Genomic DNA, 23,838 nt, shown 5'->3' with positions numbered 1-23,838 from the left:
GAAATTGATTTTCCAGTACGTGCTTGTTCCGGCTTGATCAAGGTTGTACACGGAATTACCTTTCATCGTCTTTTTAACATTGAGCATCATGAATATGTAAACGTTAACGCATAAAACCCTATATATACTTTATTAACGTATCTAAATATATATTTATGTATAAATCTGATTATGTTTTACCATAATTATTTTCTATATTATATAAATAATCTGTCTTAAAGAAATATTACTTTAAAAAAGACTTGTAAAAATTTAATTTAATTTTTTATTAAATATTCTTATATTTATATAATTTCTTATTGCAATATATTTTCTTTAGAATTTTTATTACCTAAATTATTATTATTAATATTTTTATTATTATTAATACCTAATGAAATCCCTCATATCTTCCTTTATTGTGTCAGATTTAGAATTAAATTTCAAATAATACTACCAATTTTATCTTGTAAAAACAACCTTTAATTTTTCAAATAATATTTTAAGATAAAGAGTATTTTGAATATTTTGAAATAAAGTTAAAACCCGCCGCTTCGTAACTTAATTTAACTTTATGACCCATAAAAGTAAATTAGCATTACTTTACTTTTTTCATTGCGCTTGCAAATGTTTATCAAATTTCATGAAATGAAAACATGTTATATAATACAACATGGATGTGTCATGCATAAAACATTAACATGACACAGACATGTCTTATCCGCCTATTTATCAAAACTGCAACGTTCCTTGCCCGCGATACAGTACTGCGTGATTTTCTGCTTACAGCGTGTAACTATAAGAAAAATATCTGATTCAACGTGTGACATGGAAAAAATGTGACCACGCGAATATGACACGTGGAGGAGACGCGAGTTTTTCAAATTACGACAAGAGACAAGAGACTTAATTAAGATAAGTTTGTTATCGTCTAATGCACAAATGTGCGCTTAGCATAATATAAATAGTATGTTATTAATTTTTCGCATACGTGCAATTATGTTGCTTCATGGCCATGCATATAATATATATGCTTAGGGTCATTATCGTGAAAAATACGCGAAACTCAACGTCACGTTCTATCGCGCCTGACTTGGACAAATTTGCTTGGCGGACAATAAAGTGAATTTATTAACGTCCGTTGGCCTCATTTCTTTTTCTTTGAACTATTTTAACCTTGTAATAAAACTATTCGAGATAACTCTCAGAAATCTCTCTAGGTTCAATCTGGGATTTTATCCTAATATATTTTATATACATGTTTTATGTATAACTGAATATTTTTGTCATCTTCCAATACCTTATGCTTAAGAGATTTTAATCTTATTTACAACACTCAATATGAATCAAAAACGTAATAACGGCACGAAAAGAAGAATATTGTGATAAGTCTGTAATGGATTGAAATGATTCAATCTTGTGAATATGTCGACGGTAACTCTATTTCAGAATATAAAAATACATATAAAACGCACGTTATTGAAAATCGCGGGCAACATGTCTTGCTTCGTTGGAGCGCAACGGTGGTTTAAAGGTCGAGGGTGTGTATAACACGAGGTTATCATCTTTTTATACACATATATCTCAAGGATTAGGTATATTCCTACAAACGCGAAGTAGTCAAATGGTGGACACCAATAAAATGTTTCTAATTACTATAAAGCGCAAAGGTAAATCAGGTGCCTTTGCACATTACACAAATTTATTGAATTCTCAATTACGATCGATTTAACTGCGAAAGCATTCGCGATACGATTAGCTTTAATCAAAATCTCTGTGGAGTACAAATTAAGCCGATTAAAAGTACACCGGAATAGCTGCAAAATTACATCGTTAAAATTATATGTATGTAACGTTCTAAGTGAATGAATTATTAAATTCAACAAAGCGGAGTAAGAAATGCAGCGAGCATTACATAATTTTATATTCATGATTCACGAGATTCTTTGACTAATCTAAGCTCAACTTCCCGGCGAAAATTCGAAATATAAAACATCTTTCTCTGCATTTCAATAGGTATTTAAAACAAATATATTTATAGTTATAAAATCTCAAATTAATTCATCATTTCGTACATGTAATCTACATATTTAAAGATACATAGCATTTTATTATTCGTCATTTTAAAGCTTAATTCATAAAAATTTCTCGATTTTCAAAAATCTAGAGAGAACTCAAAAACTATTAATATCCGGATATTACAAATAAATTTAAATTGATCAACAAAATGTAAAATCAATTTTTGAACGTTTTAATAAATAAACATGGTACAGGAAATCTAGGACATTATATGTAAATATTTGTTCATGTTGTATGTATATATATATATTAAATTTCTTTTTAATATACATATTCTCAAAATCAATACAGCTTTCCGGATTGCTCGTATAAACTGAAGTTTTAATATCGAAAAGCAATCGAGACACCGGATGGGTAAATATCCTGAAATTTCTGTTACTCCGAGATCGAAGCTAGTCCTTTCAAACCCGTTTCAGCAGAGCGCAGGATTACCCAAAGGGTCAACAGCGTGGAGAACGAATAACGCGAGATTAAACTTTGTACGCTTGATCGCGCCGAAATACGTTTGTTTGAGATAACATAACACGGGAAATAACCGTTACTTTGACGCCACGTGAGTGATTTGTAGATTCTTATATATTTTACAAATCGAAATACACGAAAGTACGGAGTAAAATAAAAGATAATATAGAGAAAGAAACCATCAAAATATATGCGTCACGATAAACGTGCTTATTAGCATATTTAATTTACACAACTCGATTTTAATTTTAATAAGAATTTTAAATTATGTCATTAAAAAGTCAAATTTTTTTTTCTTAACGAAAGTACTAACAGTTTTTCTGATTGTACGTTACAAATTGCAAGAAAAGCTTCTTAAATGTCGGAGGCACAAATAGATAACAAAATCATATTTTTAAATTACTTCAAAATAGATAAAATTACTTTGAAATTGTACTTTAATAGAATAATAATTGTTAAATCTAATCACAAAAGAGAATATGCAATATCAAAAATTAAAAAATTAAAAAAAATATTAATTTTTTTCAATATTTTTGCTGAAAGAAAGTCGATTTCAAGTTAGTCGGAGAAGAAGAATCTGTCATTACAATTAAGAGATCGCAAATAAAATATGTATAATTATAATCTGATACAATTATAATCTGATAAAATTGAAAATAATTTATATAAACATTTATTATATGTGTGTCAACAGACCGCACACATACATCATACATCTATCCAACCATACCCCTCTCCATTACCATCATCTCACGAACAACGATACGATCCCCAAAATACGTTTCCTAATAATAAAATTTATGGTAAAAGATACGATTGGGGATTTATGAGTTGTGCCATCGAGAAATTCTGTTTGTATCATTTCTCGTGGGACTGAGTAAACGTAATACGCGATATCGACGAGACGAAGCGGAAAATTTGCACGACGGTTATAGCTGTGTGGGAGGAACATTGACAAAACAAAATGTTATCTCAAGCCGGTAATTGATATCCCGAGGACATCGTAAATCAATCGTAGTCTCAATGATGAGAGAAGGTTTATCATCTTGAAATGTCGTGATTGGGGGTTTCCTCGCTGACACCAATATGATTGGCCCAATTGATAAGTGCATTTGACAAATACGTCATTCCTTCATTTCTCAGATATATCGACAATATCCTATCTTTCAATTTAACCCTTCTATCAAAAGGGATAATAAAGTTACTTAAGAATGGGTTTTCTATCGTATTTTAATTTTAGACAAATATAATTCTTATATCCAAAAAATTAATTTGCAATAATTTCTTTACCACTCTTGATGGTAAAACAAATTTTAAATTATTCTTAAAACAATTAACTTGTATGTTGAGAACGAAAAAGTATATGTTTTTAATTTGCAGATTATTTCTTTCTTCTCTCGATAATAGCCGATTGAAGTGTGCTGTGGCAAGAAAAAATCAACTGTATTTCAGCTATGTATCTTCTTACACGTTTTCCCCGGTACACATTTCTTACCGTCTATAGCTGTTTCTGATCAGACGTGAATAGGAAAAGGAGAGAACCTCGTGTTTCCATTTGCCATGCCGAGAACGCCTGCGCGCTACTTGTATTGATCAAACTACGAGAGCATTCAGTTCGGTTCGACCAATCGAACCAGACAGATCTGCGAATCCTAAATACGATTACGATACATTTGTATCGATCTTGAACTGTGATCGAATGTCCCCTATCAGATCAGTTTGTCTTACGATCTTATGATCAGGATATTCGTATATCCCGTATCTTTATTTTTCTTTCTTTCACTGTAGAGAAATAGTTTTACCTACTTTTTACAGTACAGAAAATAGTTTTCGACACAAATTCAAAGAATATATGTTCTCCTCTTTTTTTATTTCATTCTAATAAGATAAATATATAAGTTAAAGAGAGAGAGAGAGATAGAAAAAGAGAAACAGAACAATTGATCATTAACAACAGATCATTAACAATAGATCATTAACATTTTTTTAGTTATGAGCTAATATTATATGAGGAAATATCATTCAAACTGATTGTTTGACTTAAAATTTGGCTTTTGAGAATATTTGTTGATGATATTAACTTAAATGAGAAAACTATTAATCTGATCGAAAACTATTAATCTAATTAACCTTCGAGAGCAATCTACCAGAAATGCGCAATTTATCTGTGATCTAATAGTGGCAGTCAGGCATTTATTCATAAATTATAATTATTTCTAAAATATTCGTCAAAAAATCTTATTATATCTATATATGTTTTTTATCTAGAAATAATTTGTTAGTTTATAACACCCGATGAGTGCTATGATGAAATTCATTGCATTCGTCAAACACTGCGCTCAATAATATTGCATTTTGCATTATATCCTGATTAAATTAGCAATAATGTTTTTAAAGCTTATTTTTACACAATTCTTTGCAAAAATACGTTTTTATTTATTTGCTGCATATTTAACTAAACAGTGAGTGCCTAATTCTAAATTTAATGAGCTTGATTGATTAATAAATATATTATGTACAACCAAAGTAACATAATGTTCAGAATGTTGAGTCAACATTCAAGTTCTAAATGCAATTACCGTGTATTTATCTTAAGCAGTGCTCAATTTTATCTAAGCAAGTCTCTATATACTTTTCTAAACTGTTGATTCTACGTTAACATTAGAAGATATATCTGCTTTTTCACCCATTTCTATGTAATATATTAAAACGTTCTTTTATATATGTGGGAAATAATGATAATGTGATTATTTTCAATGTAATATAATAATTTTTCATTTATAACACAAATATTCTTGTATAAACTATCAAGCCAAAAACGAATTAAGAAAAGTTAGGACTTGCTCTGTTATAAAAACACTTGAATATTGTTAGAATTAAGAACTAATTGCAAAGAGACGTGAATGAACAATGCCGTAAAAGATGAAGAAAAAATTCATCCTGACGTCTAAAGACGAGCAAAACAAATGCCTCAAAAGGAAAAGTTTTTTAATTGTTTCCAGTTCATTAGAGATTTCCCGGGATCACTCGTGGCTACTCACGATTGCTAACGCAATGACGTAACTGTCGTAACTCAATCCCGATTACTTACCGAGGAAATGCGGTCGTCGTGAGCGACGTCGTTGACGTCCGCGGAATCCGCATCCAACGACTCTCGAATGCGAAATACCATTACGCGCACATCGCGATAGAGCGATCATCCCTTATGACGGAGATATTCGAATAGAGTGATTTCAGAGGTACATACATATACGTTAGATATCGATATTTGTCCATGCAGCGAAATTCAAGAAGCAATTTGTACAGTCAATTTTCATTCTCTCAAATTTCATATCTTGCATTAGGCCTTACAATAAAAAATATTCAAATGCAAGATTTTCAGAAAGATTCTAAGCCTATATACATATTTCGCATTGCAAAATCAAGCAAGATATCATGCTCAAAATTTGTCATTTGGCTTTACAATGAAAAAAATGGCTTGCATTAACCTTTACAATAAAAACTATTCAAATACAGGATTTTCAGAAAAATTCTAAATTGTTACATATTTCGTATAATTTGCAAGATCAAACAAAATCATGATCAAAGTTTGTCATTTGGCTTTAGAATAAAATTGGCTTGCATTAAGCTTTACAATGAAAAATATTCAAATATAGAAAATGTTTGGAAAAATTCCAAACTGTTACATATTCCACATAATTTATAATATCAAGCAAATACAAGTAGTAAGCTTATTATTTTGACACAATAACTTAAAAAAAAATTGTTAAAATAATTTTATCTTTTCCAATATGTAATGTTATCTGAAAAAATTTATTATCAAAAAGATTTTATGCGATAAAAAAAAAAGGTATGAAATAAATCTAAAACTTAATCGTCATTGCTATGTTTCTTAGGAAAAAACATATTTCTCATTTCCGTGATAAGGATTTTGTTATCAAGTCTGATTTTAGTCCGATTATACTTGTACTCTAAAATTAGTCGCAAATCTGTTTTCTCCTGGGCGTTCTACTTGGAAATTATCTCTCTCTGACATCCGCTTATCCGCGCGGGGGAGTTATTAATGCGAGGCGGACTAATATATATATGAAGAATACGTATATAGGAGCGCGCGATATGATAAATCCGGCACAAGGACATTATTTGAATTGTGTTTAATTTTCTCGTAATCTCTAAAATTGCCTTCGAAAGACCTTCCATCGACACGACGCGCTTATTAATCGTCGTCTAATTAAATACAAATTTGCTCTCCCTGGGGAAGTCATGTCTTGCTAATATGAATCAAATAGCCCGTGTATCCAAATACCATTATGCAGATATATCGCTATTATATCGCACCTGATGAGCATCGTTTATTATCTTTAGAGGATCATAAGCGCGCCTTACGTGTTTGAAATTACATTCAAATATTTTCCAACAGATTTCCCGCAATACATTCTCTTCTCCTATCTTCTTTATTTTTAACATAAACGGGGACAAGCATATATATTACATCTTATTATATTAAACTAAAATAACTCAAAACACAAAACGGGTTTCTTTAGCACTTCCATTGAACTTTAATGGCTTCAAAGCTTTGTGAAATGCTATAACGTTGATTTAATCTAAAACTGGAAGAAATTCGCTTTCTTGACAACTACTAAATTTTCAGATTTTTTTCGTTCCACAACACACTGTCAAACAACTTCAATATAACTTAGAAACCTATTTAAGTAAGAAATTACACTTATCGACGTTTCAAAAAATAATTTTCAAATCTCAAGAGCAATATATTGTTGGTAAAGTTGAACGAACTACTTATATACATATAAGTAGAACTCTTCGAATTTTATAAAGACCCGAATAAAAGCACGTGTTTCTTTACCAGTTATAATATTATCCAAACTTCCAAAACATATTCTATTAAAAATAATATTACATAATGATATATTACATATTTAAAATGTTTAAAATATGTATTCTAAAACAAGAAAAAAAATAAAGAGAGGGAGAGATAGAGAAAAAAAGAAGGTGAGATAAAGAAAGACAGACAGACAGACAGACAGAAATACAAAGAGAGAGAGAGAGAACATCGACACATACGTGCCAGGATGAATGTTCTCCCGCAGCTTCATTAATAGTTTCCACAAGATGACCCCGTGGGTTCTCGTAACCCCACGTAAACAGTATTCAATGCGAGTACCTACCTGGAAATTGTATTTGTCGTCGGGGGAAATTGCTGGCACCTCGAGTATCCGAAATTCGCCAACGAGCACGAGATTGAAATTCTCACTCCGGCCGCCACACCACTCCTCATCGCCGTCGTCATCGTCGTCGTCCTTCGAACCGCAGCACCGGCCGCAGTGTTATAATTATCCGATTCGATCGATGCGAGGACGAGGGACGCAGGGGAATGAACGGCAGGGACCTAGGTCGAGAGAGATAATTACGAGTTAATCGGAGAAAATTTGTACGGCAATGATAATATGCGCGGTAAATGGAAATTCGAATAAACGGGCGGCTTTATATACGGGAGCGTCCGTCGCCGTCGCTTTATTTGCACTAGAACGACGCGACAAATGGCCCGAAAAATTGATAAACCGACGAAGCGAAGGGCTGAATACAAAGCAACCTGGAAAAAGGCTGTAACTGGTGCATTCAGGTTTTAACCGTCAAATATTTTTCATGTAATCCTTTTAGCGCGCTTGTGCTTTATTTATTCATTTAAACCTTTCATTGTTCTTTGTATATTGTCGAAGTTTATAATTATTTGTTAAATTTTTACATTTGTTTGTGTTTTTACATTTTAGTTGCATAAATCTAAAAAACCTGAAGAGGATTAAAATTATTTAGAAGATACTTTACCTAACATCAAAAGTAAAATAGTTTTAAATATAAAATATATGTATACTAAGGTTCTAGACAGATTTATATTACTTCTACGTTTCATTTTTTATCTTAACAAAAACGGGAGCTAAATTCCAATATATCACAAAAAATATGACACTGTGTAAGAGCTATTATTTCTGTGAAATAAAAAAATTTTCTATAATATGACGAAATAATTAATAATTATCTACAATTTTTATTCACGCAGCTCTGAATTGCAATATAACAATACGTCCAACCGTATAAAATTGACCAACAGATTACGGATGTCGAAGAAACGCGATTGATTACAATCACTACGTTAACTGACACGCACTACTTCTTGTGCTCGACACTTTATTCATCATTCAAAGTATTTATTGATTTACTTTCATCACGCAATAAAGCCAATACACGAAACAGCAATCTGCTGTTGGAAACGAAAATATTTAATCAGCGAGCTATCAAGGTTTTTATTTGACACTGAGTTTGCGGTTTGCTTGTTTTGGACTCGGTATTTTTTTGTTTTAATTTCTATTGGTACACACTTTTAGATGAAGGTCAAATTAAAGATTTTTCACCCTTGACAAAAACATTACATATATCTATACAACTTAATACATTTTGCGATTTGCACAAATCGCCCACTTTTCACTTAAAAATACTCGTTTCCGTCTGAAACTAAATTTAGACCTGACATTTATCGCATGACATTTCTCATTAGCGTTCTTTCATTGTAATATAATACCCGATAGAAATTCTTTTGTTTGCGTTTATGCTACTTTTTTACTTGCTGTCTCTGGCATGCATCTGTCGGATAAATATCATATAATAAATATCACATGCGTAAACATAGTATTAAGAATAGAAAACGTAATGTAGCAAAATCAATAATAATAATTTATCTATTGTTTCATGTGTGTGTATATATATATATATATATATATATATGAATATAGATATTTATAATTTTTAAAGTTTTTACTTTTTATATTGTTGTATAATATTTTTGAATAAATCCGTAATATAACAATTATGCAAGATATAGATAAATTACATAATGTGCATTGTTATCAGTAATTATGCACAATTTGTATAATTAATATAAATTATGTATACTTGTTACAATACATGTCTCGATAATGATATGACATGACAAACCGTGAATTCATAATGTACAAATAATATGTCCCAATTATTAACTAATATTGGCAGAATCGACTTTCTATATGTACATAATTTGATACTTGAAGAAACCAAGGAAACGCTTAAGATATGCACTTTGCTAAGAAAACTCAATGAAATCGAGGAGGAAGTTTAGTGGAAGGTTATATAAGTAAATACGAGTTAAACAAATATCTTATATTGAAAAAAAGCATATATTCACGCAATGCACGTCACTACGTTGCATTCTGTTGCGCTTCTCTTTTTACTGCTTGCATCAGTGCCAAATTTTCTTTTAGCCAAAAAATGCCTGAGTGCAGCATTCAGTAGATTAGCCGATTTTTATTTATAAACATGTGTGTATACATATATACATATGTATATATAAAACTTGTGATAAAAATTTTCGAAAATAATAGTGCGGAAATTTAAGTTCATCGAATGTTATTATCTAATATTTTTACAGTCCTATCTTACAAAGTTACAAAATATTTGATTCTCGAATCTATAACAGTTCTCTTCTAAATGTTTTTCTTTCATATATAATTTGGATAAAATAAATTAAAATATAATATAGGGTAAACTCTCTCGGGTAAGATGGCCATACAGGAAAGATGGCCAACTCATGTTCATTCGATGTTTCATAGCGAGCTAGATTGAAAGAACATAGGTTGGCCATCTTTCCTCTATGGCCATTTTACCCGAGTTTATCCTATATTCTACGTTTCTTAAATATATTTCTCAATTATATTTGTATTTTTTTGTCTTGCAATAACATTTTTAAAATATAAGAATATTTACTTGCATTTTATGAAATCAATATGTTACAACAATGCAATTTTAATAAGAAAATTCATACACCAAAAAAATTATTATTTTACTAGACGCATTTTATATATAACGGTAACCTTTTTTAAAAACATATTAATCCTAAAATTCTACCCTGCATCGTGCATACATCGAGATACCCCAGCACATATTTTCGCGAGAATGAACAGACACTTTTAGAACCCATACAATATTTATAGATTGCACGCGAAAAAGAGAGATACCTAACCAATAATCGATATTTCCTGCCAGACTAACGTTATGGGCAAAATCTCGCGATAAAGAGAAACGCCCTCAACGAAATTTTCTAATGGAAGACTCCTCTTGGTCGCTTTTTAACCCACCTATATCTAACCAATATATATATTTTTTTATTATTTTTTAATACTTACACTTAAAAAGACTATTTTAAAAATATAATACATATCCATTTGGTAATATTATACTTGTTATAATATTAATCAATATTATTAAATATTATTAAATGTATTATTTAATGAGTAATATTATGAACATTTAATACTATTTTTTTTAACTTTCGCAGGCCACATTTATTTTTTGCATACGTGTAAGCCACACTGGAGTTCACAAGTTTCGAAAAAAATCAACACGTATTGATATATAAATATATTTATTTTTAATTATTACTAATTAATTTATTACTAATCTAATTTCAAATTAAATGGAAAAAAATTAAGTTCTGACCGAAATGTATATATTCTCAATTTGCTTTTAATTTTAGCGAGTTTCTTTTCTTATTATTTTAACTAATTTTTTTCATTAGGTATTATTTGCAAAATTTATATGTTTCTATCTGAAATTTATCTGTTTCTATCTGAAATATCTCATAAACGATTCTAAAAGAAAAATAGCATAAAGTCTTCCTTGTTCCCATTAAAATCATTAAAGTATATGAAGAGTATATACGTAAAGCACTTTTCTCAAGCTCTCTTTAGCTGTACATAAGTGGTAATATTATCTTTCACAAGAAAAATAATTTTCTTCATAAAATTTTACATATTTACATCATCAGAAGCTTCAAAGAGAAACGATAACAGCGAAAGTAAACAATGTCCTATTATTCGCATTTTCAACCACGCGATGATGAAGCGTTGTCAAAAAGAAACTCAATTTTTCTTACGTCTCGCTGATGACGCGTATTCTTTCTTTCTCATTCCTTTCCTCTTTTTCTTCTCTCTTTCTCGCTGACGGATGAAAACTCAGCAACAGATTGCTCCCCTGTGCAACGCAGTCTCGCTATATCCAACGAGCTGGGCGTTCGCTTCCGTGTAAGTGTGACAGTTCATTCAAACAGGCAATCGAGTTTGCATCCACCACCTTCCGGCGCGGGCGCTTCGTTCGTTAACGCGCAATCTCCTCTTCGACAGGAGAACTATCGTACAAGGAGAATCGGCTCTTCCTTCTCCCGTTTGGCGGCGGAACGATCCCTTCTTGCTGCGATTAATTTGATGTTGCGTGCAGCCATTATGATTTTTTTCCGATATTCCCGTCAGACTTAATAAAAGTTTATATATTCCCCATCAGAAGTCTCAAAGAGAATAATAAGAATGTTATATTGTGGAAGAGTAACCTTATATTAGCCCTACCTTTTGGCTCTCAAATACGCGCGAGATTTATAAATTGAATTTATTTGTCTCTCAATGACATTCAAATTTGAAGAATTCTAATCTATTCTAATCTATCTCAAAAAACGAGATTTATAATTAATTTTGTAAAAATTAATTTCTTATCGCTTTAGAAAAATATATAGGACGTACAGTGTTACTACAGATTAGAGATTATATACGTACGTGTGAATATGTGTGTGTGTGTGTGTGTGTGTGTGTGCATGGTTAACTCTTTTATTATCGAAAGGTAAAGTAATTATCTCAATTTTTAGGTTTTAATCCCAAGCAACTAATTTTTTTATTTCATAGATTATACCTATAATTTCAGTAATATAAAAATTATTCACTCCTCTAATTCATATACCTATATGGTTGAAAAACTACTTTGAAGTAATATCATTACTTCTCTCCATAATGGAAAGCTTAAAGGGAAACGTTCGCTACAGTTTCTGTTGGATTTCAATAAATTTCAATTATATTCTAACTCAAGATAGAAAACATGTATTTCTTTCACACGCATTTCATTGCAGATTTGGGGATTATCTTAAAAAGTAACCCAACATATTTTTAGTTTTATTTATTATTCAATTCGACTGGATATCGCCAAATGCATAAAGCATATAATAAATGGTTTCAACTACAAGTATCAAAAATCTGTATTAAATCTGTATTAAAAACAAGTTACAACCACGCATTTAAATTTTCCGTAAAGAATGGAAATTGTATACAATATTCTATATTTTTCATATTAAAAAGCATGATTATGAAGGTAAATTAATTATCTCAATTTTTAGGTTTTAATCCCAAGCAACTAATTTTTTTTATCTCATGGATTATACCTATACCTATAATTTCAGTAATAATTCATTCCTCTAATTCATATACCTATATGGTTGAAAAACTACTTTGAAGTGCTATTAATATTATAAAAGCATTTCATTAAAAAACACATATCTTTCCTGTTTAAAATTTTATAAATTTTTTCATGTTTGCTGTATATTATTTAGAATCAAATATTTCAAGTTGATTATGATTTAAATAATTAAGACATATTCTAAACACTACGACCCAATATTAAAAACAGGAAAATGTAACATCTTTAAAAAAAAAAAAAATCGAGTTGTAGAAAATCAAAGTACACATAGTAAAGAAATTTTAACTATGACATTTTAAAAATTTAACATCGGTCTCCATTAGAGAAATAATTTAAAAACATAATTTACTGCATGTTAACTATGCTTTATAAATTCAACCGTGATTTACCTTTTGAAACATTTACATAATTGTATATTACGTGTAACTTTTTGTTCCTGTTTGCCTGACCTGAATTTAAAAAGAAAAAGCAGTGACGAGAGCTTAATCTGAAGACCGGAAAATATCAAAAGTCACGAAAAAACATGGATGAAGAATCATTTTAATCAGGCTCATTCTCGTATCATCTCAATCTTTTATTTCTCTTCTTTTTACTTAGACATATGTATATATACATGTACAATAATTTTATATCGTCGCAGTCTTACACGCTATACCTAACACCGTTTTGTTTCTACTCGTTGGATCCTTTTTAATAAATTCTGAATCTCGAATATGGGAATCAAAACGTTTCCACGATGCGCGTTGCAATTTCTGGTCGGACTATTTCTCAAAAAATGTCAAATCGCACGCAATGCGCGCGAAAAAAACTCGTTCCTTCATCTGATTGTATCAATAAATATAAGTATTAAGTACGCATTTTAAATGATATATAAAGATATTTCATATATTTCTAAATTCAATTGGTCAAGATGTCTTCTAATTAGATTTAAAAAAATACTTTAGCAAAACCATTTTGTCGTTATAGATAGCAAAGATGTCTTTCAGTATATCATGGTTATAATTTGAAAAATGATCCGATCACATCGTCAATTACATTATTTTCCTACCGGTTCCTATGTTTTCTATCATATCTTATAAATAAAATTTAGAATCCCAACACCAAACTCTAAACTTCAGCGATACTTACAGAAACTTTACATCAAAGAAAGAAGTTTGGTGGAGTTCATAAGAAGCTTATTTGATTAAAAATAGCTAAGAGAAAATTTAATCAAACTTCGCGAAATTCGAATTCCATCAAATATTGAACTTTCTGAAACAGAACAAAGATTTGAACTGGAAAAAGAGTAAAGAGAATATTCGATAGGATAGTTGTTTCTCAGTTATCAAAAGTTATAATATTAAACAAAGATTTTATTAATCAATAAATTTTGATGAAATTCGAATTCTTTAAAATTCGATGGAACTCAAAAAATTGAGTTCTGTCAAATTTATTCGCTCGTGACTCGCTTTCTTTCTCGCAGCGAGTCGTAATACTGCTTTTAATCTATGAAATAGAGCCTCTATATCACGAATCTTATCATCAATCTCAATTCTCTATCGTTCTCCACGCACACATAATATATCGCTACAAATAAATCAACAATACTGCGTACACTCGGATGTGTAAAGACAATTTATATCTTCTAAAAACTTACAACAAAAGTGCATTTTATACAACATTTGTTTCCACCTAAAACTAAAAAATTTTGTCAAAACCAGAATATAATTAAACAAAAAGTTATAAATATATATTCTCATAATTCTAAACATCCAATATATTAATATTTAAATAAACAAAATATAAAATATAAAATATAAAATATAAAATGTTTGCATGTCTTTTTGCTATATTTCAGAATGGAAATCGTTTTTATCGTCCCAAATATCCGAGAAATAAAGGGTCAGAAAATATATTTTAATTCTATTTGACATTATACAGATAAACGCGTATGGTAGACTAAAATCAGTCATTGATATTTTAATAACCGCGGAGACTCGAAATGAGATATCAATAATTAATAACTCCAACGCGCTGAATTTACCGCATGAATATTTATTTGGGCCCAATTTTACATATTCGCACATGCTGTTCAACTAATTTAGTTGTAAATTAACATAGAACTTCGTCAAATAAAATCGTGAAATTCAATAAATGATTATTCCAGAAGTATCAAATATTAATTTTAATACGTAAAAAACACAAATGTCTGAATGACACATATCCGTTGGTAAAGATTAAAATTTGTACCATTGTAAAGCAAATCGAAGTTTATAGTCGTCCTACGTACGTGAGACTCTTTGCATTAACGTCGTGCAATTAACGTCTACTATCTTACAAGTTTGATTTACCTGAATGTCTTTTATTTGTACAGAGTAAATGGAAGTAGGCAATTTACTAATTGTAATCGCGTAACGATTACGATGCCACACTGCTCCACATTAATCAATAGAAGCTCCCAACAAGATTTGACGCGTTGCTCAACGCAACCGTCGTAATCATGATTAATTGCAGATCATATCTGAAAGCTGATATCTCACGAGACACAAACTTGGAAAACGTCACTCGTTTCACTTGAGTTATGTTGCGCAATAATAACGTTTTCTCTTAGTGTTAGTGAACGGGACATCGTCTTATAGATTTTTAGCAACCAGCATCAGTTTTCATGAAATGTCACAATTGCGAGAAATTAAAAGTTTCGGTGGCGGGCCACGCAGTATAGACAAATTAAATTTTCTCGAGTGCACATTGGGCTATCATGTCCACTCTCAGTTACATATAACACCTCGCATTGACACGCATAACTCGCACAACAAGCCGAACATGTAACGTCATTATAAATCAATTCATTGCGAATGCAGATGCGTCGCGTTCATCGAACAGCGAACCGTGCACCAACAATAACGATTATGATTCACATCATCGCTCCAAAGTTGCTTTTCTTTTTTCGGATTACCGCAATGCATATCGAAATTATAAAGAGCAAGCACCCAACTGTGAAATTTTTCGTCTTGATTTTCGTAGCAATAAATCTTTCGCGAATATATAATTTTGATTCTGCTAACAAGTTACAAAAAGTTAAATGTGTGCATTGAAAGTTGTGATAACTCTATTGTGATTCTACACATTCATCGATCGCCATATTAAGTGTCATAATGATAATGATATATGAGACTGAGACATTGCTACGATACGAGATTTATTACCTCCGTTATTTTTAAGAAAATCTTCGACATTTTACGCGTATACTACGATAACGAGCAGCTAACGCGAAACTCGATACCTGTCTCGTCTGTTCAGCGCCGTCGGCACTCTTCGGAACAATCGCTAAACATTGTCTGTTACATGATAACCTGTTGCAACAAGTTTATAATCGCGATGAATTTTTCGATTCTTTCATCATTCTGAATATGCCAACAATTATTAATAATGTTAAAACTAGATAAATAAACAATATCTCACCATGAAATAATTGGAAAGTCTGAAATAAAAATCTGCTTCTTTATATTTTAATTGTATAGTATAATAAAAAAATTAAAAAAGCATGTAAGATAAATTGAACTTCAAAATATGCGAAAAAATATCCGTTAAAAGTAACAATAAATAAGTATTAGTATGAAATAAAATTGTGATAATAAATATTTAAAAAAATAATAAAAAAAATAATAAAAGTGGCCGACTCTTTATAATTTGTAACTCTGTTTTTATTTGAAAAATTGTTCAAAACTTTTTTCAAGTATATTCCGTAAAACACAATTGTATTACGAAGGAAAAAGATATCTTGGTTATCTAGATGTTTTCACAAATACACTGATTTACGACGAGAAACTCGAAACTGTAAATTTATAACAATATTTCGCTTTCCGTCGTGTTCCGAGTTCCGATATTTCCGCGAGTCAACAGATCGAAAGTTATGAATTGCTTGCCATATTTACGTTCCGCTTTCCAGAGAAAAGAATTTAGAACGAAAAAGAAAAGCATTTGACTCAGACTCATTTAAAAAAAAAAACACTGACAAGAAATCATTAGAAGAGATCACGTTTATTCGGGCGTTCCGTCTTTCGAATAGCGCGTTTGACATCGTGTCGGGTTGTAAGTACACGCATTCGACAAGCCGCTCCGCCCATCTCGAGGATGGTGCTAGTCACCTAATTTAAGCCGAATTTATACAGAAAGGGTAATTCACGCATAGATATATCGATATCTACATCACTCTCCCCGCCGTTCTTTCACCGCGTATTTTCTACTTAAAGAAAAGATCCGATTCTAGCGTACCGCTAACTACTTGGTCCGACTAGCGATCAGTAGTAACTACTCGGTCTGACCGTTATCTAGCAGTGACTACTCGGCCCGACCATTTACCAGTACTAACTACTCGGCGTACTAGCACCGGAGACTTTCTTTAAATAATGGTCTCGTTATCAGACGATAATTGAAATTTTTCATCACCTTTAATTTCCTCTTGCGTCATACGCGAATAAAACACACACGCAAACGTTATTGCGTCATTCGTTCAATCTGATTTTAAATAGCAGCCGATACTTGTATTCCACGTCAAGTCCATTTTGCATTTACGATATTTCCTTACATTTTCTCGCCCGTTGCATCCAGCGACATTTATCACTGACGTATCTGACATTGTTACCTCTTTAAGTGGCCAAGTCGCGTTTCGCCCGTAGATATTTCAACATCATCCCTTCACCCCGATCCGCTTTTCTTGCGCACGTTTCATTCACCGTCTTACTTTGCGTCCACTGGCAATGAAAAACGCCCGATATTGGCGTCTTTCATCTCGTGGATTCACGCGAGACTGCTTTTTAATAAACGTTTCTCCCTCGCAACGGCCCCTGATAGGGGCACCTCAGATTTTGTCGGAAATGGCAATTTTCTTACTGCCGTCGGCGCGTTTCGATTACGGAAGATCCTAACGCGCCGCATTCGGAAAAGTTTTAGATTCTGTTTTGTACAGTTGTGGATCAAACTCATTTACAGTTGAATATCTACACATAAAGTTACACATAAAATAACATACAATCACGAATTTAACGGAACGTCTTTGGTTTCAACACGACTGTTATATTATACGTTCCCTGGATTATTATCTTCGACGTTGACTAATTTTAAGTTCGACATTGACTTGCCGCTCATAATTCTCTATGTTACATCTTAAATTAAGCAAATGGTATTCGTAGATCCAACGTGATCACGCTCAACGAGTTCGTGGTTCTTCTTAATACAAAAATCCAATTCCTCGTTATTTCAGCGCTGTCAATGTTTTAGACGAGGGTTCTGAAAGGCGACAGTTCTCGGATATCTATCTTCGTCGTGTCTTATCCATTTTCTCATTCCGGTAAAAGAATCGATTAAAGTGGAAAAAAAAATTCCAGAATATAATGTTTCGGAAAGCTGATGATGTTAATATTCTCGAACGTCGAAGTGTCCCAAATTCCTTTTACGTCAACGTTGATTGATGATAGCGGTGACTTCGGGAAATTTTCTTACGAGACGAAATTACTTATAGGAACGATGTTTCGTCCGATGCTGTCGTACGAAGTTCCTGTTGAACTTGATTTTGCACATCGACCTCATTATGTATATCATGGAGTAAGCTATAAACGAGAGTTCCGTATTTATCTTGTTATCCGCTCGCACGTTTGGCACACGTGTTTTCGCGAATGTTTCCACTTCCGCCTGAATCGCTTCAAATAACCGAAGAAGTCCTTTTTTACGCGGTAACTGCAAACGCGTACTTTTGCAAAATGCGAGCCGTCAACGATGCTTAGCCAAAGTACATCTCACTCGCTCGTGAAACTTTTTAATCGCGCACGAAGACGAACTCGTTATAATGATTCCAACGATTCTCCTCAGAATCCACTCCAGGCTTTAGCTGCTCGGAGTTGCTCCCGGCGGTGCCGGAGCCGCAGCTACCCGCTAGTCGGAAGCCCTGCTCCTGCAGCATATCGAAGGCCTGTTCGATGACGCTGTGCTTCAGGAAAAAGCGCGATGTGTAGCGATCGGACATGCCGTGGTCGGGATCGCGACTTTCGTTCAGCGTTTCGCCGAAGACGTCCCGGCAGAGTGCCACGCGGCCGCATACGAGGATCCTCGAGAGCTTGCGGAACTTGACGTCGGCTAGGCCCTCGCGACCGAAGGCAAAGCTGCCCCGATAGCCGATGGTGATGTATCCTGGCGCGCGTTTGCCAGTCGCGCCGCCGGCTTGTCCGCCGGAATTCTCCAAAATTGCCTTCTCTAAACCGGGCAGGCCGTAGAAGTTTGCCTCCTGTTTGAGCCTTTCACGCTCGCGAAAGCCCTCGGGTAAAACGAGCGCCTGATTACGCAGGAAGTCCAATACGTAACGGAAAAGCACGCCGTCGCGGTCCAGAAAATATTTGCCCTTGGCATCCTTTTCCACAGCGGATTTGCCAGTGAAGAGCGCAGCCAAGTGAGAATCGCTCTCGCGGGTCAGCGTAGTCAAAGCAGTGGTGTAGAAGACGCCGCCCACGTTCAACTCAACCACGCTCGGCATCGTTTCCTGTTGCTCCTGGTCCCCCATGCTGCGACTGGCGCGACGTAAGAGAGAGAGTGAGAGAGAGAAAGAGAGCGACAGAGAAAGACGGTAGCAGCTGGTCGCGTGGACAGACGAAACTACTCGTCGACGCCGACGAAACGATCAGACACCACAAGTGGAAGGCTCACAGCTGAGAAATTCCCAGGAGGATTAAAGATGACAAAGGATCACGCGACAAAAGACGACACAGAACTGCACTTTGCTCGGTGAAACGTTACGCGACACTCGCGCAGGACGATGAGAGGCAGGAAGACCACAAGGTCGACGACCTAGGAAATCCCAGAGTCGATCGCGACAGACTAGGTAGTGCGGAAGATGATCGCTCTTCGGGATTCTGACCGATGAGGAAGAACAGACTGCTCCTAAGACCAACTTCGTCGTGTACGCACGTGATGACACGTTTTCGGCGGTGCTCGTTGAAAAGCCGGGCTGATCGGATTCCGGTCTCGGCTCCGATACACGTTATTTATTCGCGCGACTCGCACACGAATTAATATCCGGTACTCGCAGAAGTGATCGTAACGGCGAGGAGCGACCGACTGCGCCCACGTCGGAGCGACGTCGAGGACCGGAGCTTGTCTCGCTCGGGTCTCTTGGCTGATGCGCGCTTCCTCGCCTAAGTGGTTGGCGCGCGCGTCAGGACGCACTCTCCGCTCCGCTCGCTCTTCCGTGTCGCGAGGGTAACGCGGACGTAATGCTGCGCTGCCGGCGCAGCGAGTACGCGCGTCGTGTCAACGCGCAGCCACCGATATCGCGCGACAACGCGCGCGCACCACCCCCCAAGAGTCAACCATTCGATTCTCACCCTCGGACGAGGCTAGTCACGATCAGGACTCCTCTAGGGTGCGCTTATCTCCAGCCTACCCTGACTAACTCTGGTTTGTCTATCCTGATTACGCAAGCTAAATCCTCCGCGATTCGTTCCGACATATATTTCGGCGTATCCTTCGTCGCGAATTCTGCCGTAATCTGGGTTACTCCGATTTATTCCGTCATACTCTAGCAAGTTGACGCGACTCAAGTTACTGATGCTTGAACCTCACCCAAATCGTGAGAGAGATTCGTGATTGTATATATATATTTTTTTTCCGGAAGGAAATCACAAACTACAAGTGTGATGAAAAATGTACACTCTAAAAAAACCGGATATCCTCTCGTTCGCAGATTTCGATATTGTTCTATTATAACAGGTATGCTTATATTACACTGTATCTCTCATCCGTTCAATATCTGCAAATATTGAACACGTAACAATGTCAATATGCAAAGCAATTAATTATCACACGTAGACAGTTATACATTGCTGACATAAGTGCATGCTCGTTTTAGTCTAGTTGATACTCTCCAAGATTGATTACAAATAGACAAAATTTTTTAAAGAACACACGGTTTTCATTCGACATTGATTGCAGATCCTAATTTTCCTTTTTTTTTATACATCAAAAAGAGAAAATATTGTCTTGTTTTTTAAACGTAAATAATTACAAATGAATAGAACAATATGTATTAATAAGTACTATTACAAATATATTTTTTTTACTTTTCTCTCACGATTGCTCATGAGTTATCAAAAAGTAAATCATGTTTAATCTAGTTATATTGAAAATTTCTAAACTGCAAACTGTTTTAATTTTCGAAATTGATATATGGCATTAAAAAAAATCAGGCTCATTGTTTTTGCGACGACAGAGAATCAGGCTATGAGAAGAGTATTATATTCGTTTTTATAAAAAGATTTCAAAGTTCTTTTTTAAGATTCAATTTTTTATTTTTTACAATTTGCATCGTAAATATCTTTGACTTGATATAATAAGTTTTCTTCAATAAATTTATACAATCTTGTAATATACATTTGTTAAGAAATAATATGTTTCTTAGAAAATGTATAATATTACGTAATAATATTACGTAATAAAATAAAAATAGCAGAAAAAATAAAGATTTTTATATAGATCATGTATCAGGAAAAATATATTTCTACGAGATAAAATATAAAACTATATATGATTTATAAATTAGAATTTGGAAAGTATTATAATTATTCATAATTAATATTTGTTCATTTACTTTTTCGTAATTCTAGACATTCGTTAAGAAACTATATTTGTCTTATAAAATTGTAATTTTCTCATACACAAACGTGTAGCACTTGTTTATCTCAAACAAGATCAAAAGTAAACGGATAGAAAGCTTAGAAAAATTGCGCACATGCAGTGTATGTGTGTGCTTGCTCGCGCGTGTAAGTGAGTAATAAAACTGTAATATAAAACTGTATATAAAACATAAATCCTTATTTTGTTACGCTACTTTATTTTATTGCGTAATATCGTATTTTCTTGGAAAAATATTATTTCTTAAAGTGTATATTACACTTGGATAGTATAAATTTTCAAAAGAACTTATATAAAATCTAAATCTACGATGCAATCTACGATTTCGCCACATGATCTGATAAGAAATAAATCCTTTCAAAAGCAATCTCAAAATTTTTTTACGAAAACGAATATAATATTCTTCTCATAGCTTGATTTCCTTTCATTCAAAGGCATACAATTATCATTCAATAAATAAAATCAATTACTGAAAGGCAATACTTTTCTATCTGTAATTAATTTGCACAATTCGATTGCGAAGTAGATTAAATTGTAATTAAAAGAAGCATTAGAAGCAATGCAATAAAGTTGGAGTAGACGTAAATTTATACACTCAGCGTTATATGTCTTCGCGTCCAAAGTTAAATACATCCAAATCAAATTCATTGCGGTGTGTGTGTATACATACACACAACAAATTCATTTAATAGAGTTAGAACTGTGACTGTGACAGTTTGTAAAAATTTATAAACATAACGTTAAAGAATAAAATAAATTATGATACAAATAATATTAATATTAAATAATATATTATTAAGAAAATGACGTCATAGAGATTAAATGACCCGCGCAAGCGCTATGATGACATCATAGAGAAGACTGCACTGAATTCAATACCAAACTAGAACGCGCAAGCTTTTATTTTGCTCAGTCAAGGCTATGCAAGTGCGATAGTTAGCTAAGGATAGACTTCCTTTATCTAACCAAGATACGCCGATTACCTATCTAACATATACTATCAATTCTAAAAACATTTATCTTTGCAAAAACATTTTTCGCTTCAAAATTTAGTTTCTTTAAATAGAATCGAACGTTTAAATATGACAAATTTCAGAACCAAAAAATTGATTTATGCCAAAAAGTATTCAATTTACACATATGTATGCGTGCGTGTAGATAAAACCAGATAAAAAATTTCTAATAAATTGAACATTTCAATTAATTATTAACTGAAATAAATTACTAAGTAAAATACGGTAAACGTCAATAAGAATAAAAAAGGCTTATACTCTTACTTATTTATGCACATTTATTTGCATATTGCTATCAAGCGCGCGCGCAGAAGATTGAAATAAAAAATACTTTAATACTCACCGGTAAGAGAGAGATACACAGCAGCGGAATTGTAGCACTTGATCTGTATAACACACAAATATATTCAAATTAAAGCAGTGTTCAAAATTAAATATTGCAGTCGATAATATTTTAAAAAATAATTATTCCTCATGTTTTAAACTTTTTATTCGTCTTCTAAACAGATATATTTAATTAAATAATGCTGATGTGCAAAAAATAATTACCGCGATTGCCGCTTATCATTATTGCACATTTCAATTAACTCGTTCACATAAAAGCAATCTGTAAGAAATCTTACAGTCGCAAGACACTGTTACATGTTTGCATTGACATGATGTACTACGTGATAAATAACGCTACTGTCACACGGAGTTTACTTGACTGTATTGTCGCATATTCGCGTTCGATCGATATTATACTGGCAGATTTTTCTTTAGATGCCTATACGCGCGCTTAAAAGACATTGTAAATGCGTGCATCAATATATTGTAGGATTGAATCGAGTCGGGGCCTTAAAACCGCCACTTAGTATGGTAAGTGATAAGTAAATAATTACCCCAATGATTGCTTCGGCGTCGCCCGATGCCTTCCCCGGGCCTCCTCCTCCTCTCTTGGCTGTCCCCGTTCCTCCTTCTTCGTGACACGCGCACCGCACTCGCTCGCGAAAACACGGTTAATCGCGGACGCGCGACACTCTGTACACGGCACTACCGACGTCAATCGCACGCGCCGCGCATTTTATTATACCACGACGGAAGAATAACGCGGGAATAAGGTAGCGATCACGTACGCGCGAAGTTAAGGCCTTACACAGTCCGCTCGCCACATCGGCGTCGTATAATATGGCGACGGAGGGAATTCGTAAGTCGCGCGGCCAACTTCACGTATTACGGACAACCTGCCGCGCCAATGCTGCACCTGTTGCTCGTGGCTGCACTTTCCGTGCACCTTACGCGCATTGAAAAAAAAAACAATAAACTC

The 23,838-nt window shown here is 33.5% G+C and overlaps 2 protein-coding genes across 2 annotated transcripts in view; both read right to left on the bottom strand.

Moving 5' to 3' along the window:
* LOC139809989 (kelch-like protein 5) overlaps positions 1-22,921 on the bottom strand; it is a 53,062-nt gene extending 30,141 nt beyond the window's left edge. The window contains exons 1-2 of the mRNA XM_071773326.1: positions 22,876-22,921; positions 7,707-7,927 (exon numbers count right to left, since the gene is read on the bottom strand). The gene's annotated coding sequence lies outside the window, so the exon portion shown is untranslated. The remainder of the gene's footprint in view (positions 1-7,706; positions 7,928-22,875) is intronic.
* Positions 13,415-20,111, bottom strand: Ktl (BTB/POZ domain-containing protein Ktl). Its single transcript, XM_071773337.1, has one exon. It carries the CDS (start codon positions 19,391-19,393, stop codon positions 18,656-18,658), a length of 738 nt encoding a protein of 245 aa, XP_071629438.1. The 5' UTR covers positions 19,394-20,111; the 3' UTR covers positions 13,415-18,655.
* Positions 22,922-23,838: the final 917 nt, after the last annotated feature.

The sequence above is a fragment of the Temnothorax longispinosus genome, chromosome 3 (assembly GCF_030848805.1).
Source record: "Temnothorax longispinosus isolate EJ_2023e chromosome 3, Tlon_JGU_v1, whole genome shotgun sequence".
NCBI classification, from domain to species: Eukaryota; Metazoa; Arthropoda; class Insecta; order Hymenoptera; family Formicidae; genus Temnothorax; species Temnothorax longispinosus.
This window is presented reverse-complemented; position numbering and strand designations above follow the sequence as displayed.

Excerpts from the sequence above, each read along its gene's own strand:
- Ktl (XM_071773337.1), bottom strand. The coding sequence starts at position 19,393 with ATGGGGGACCAGGAGCAACAGGAAACGATGCCGAGCGTGGTTGAGTTG.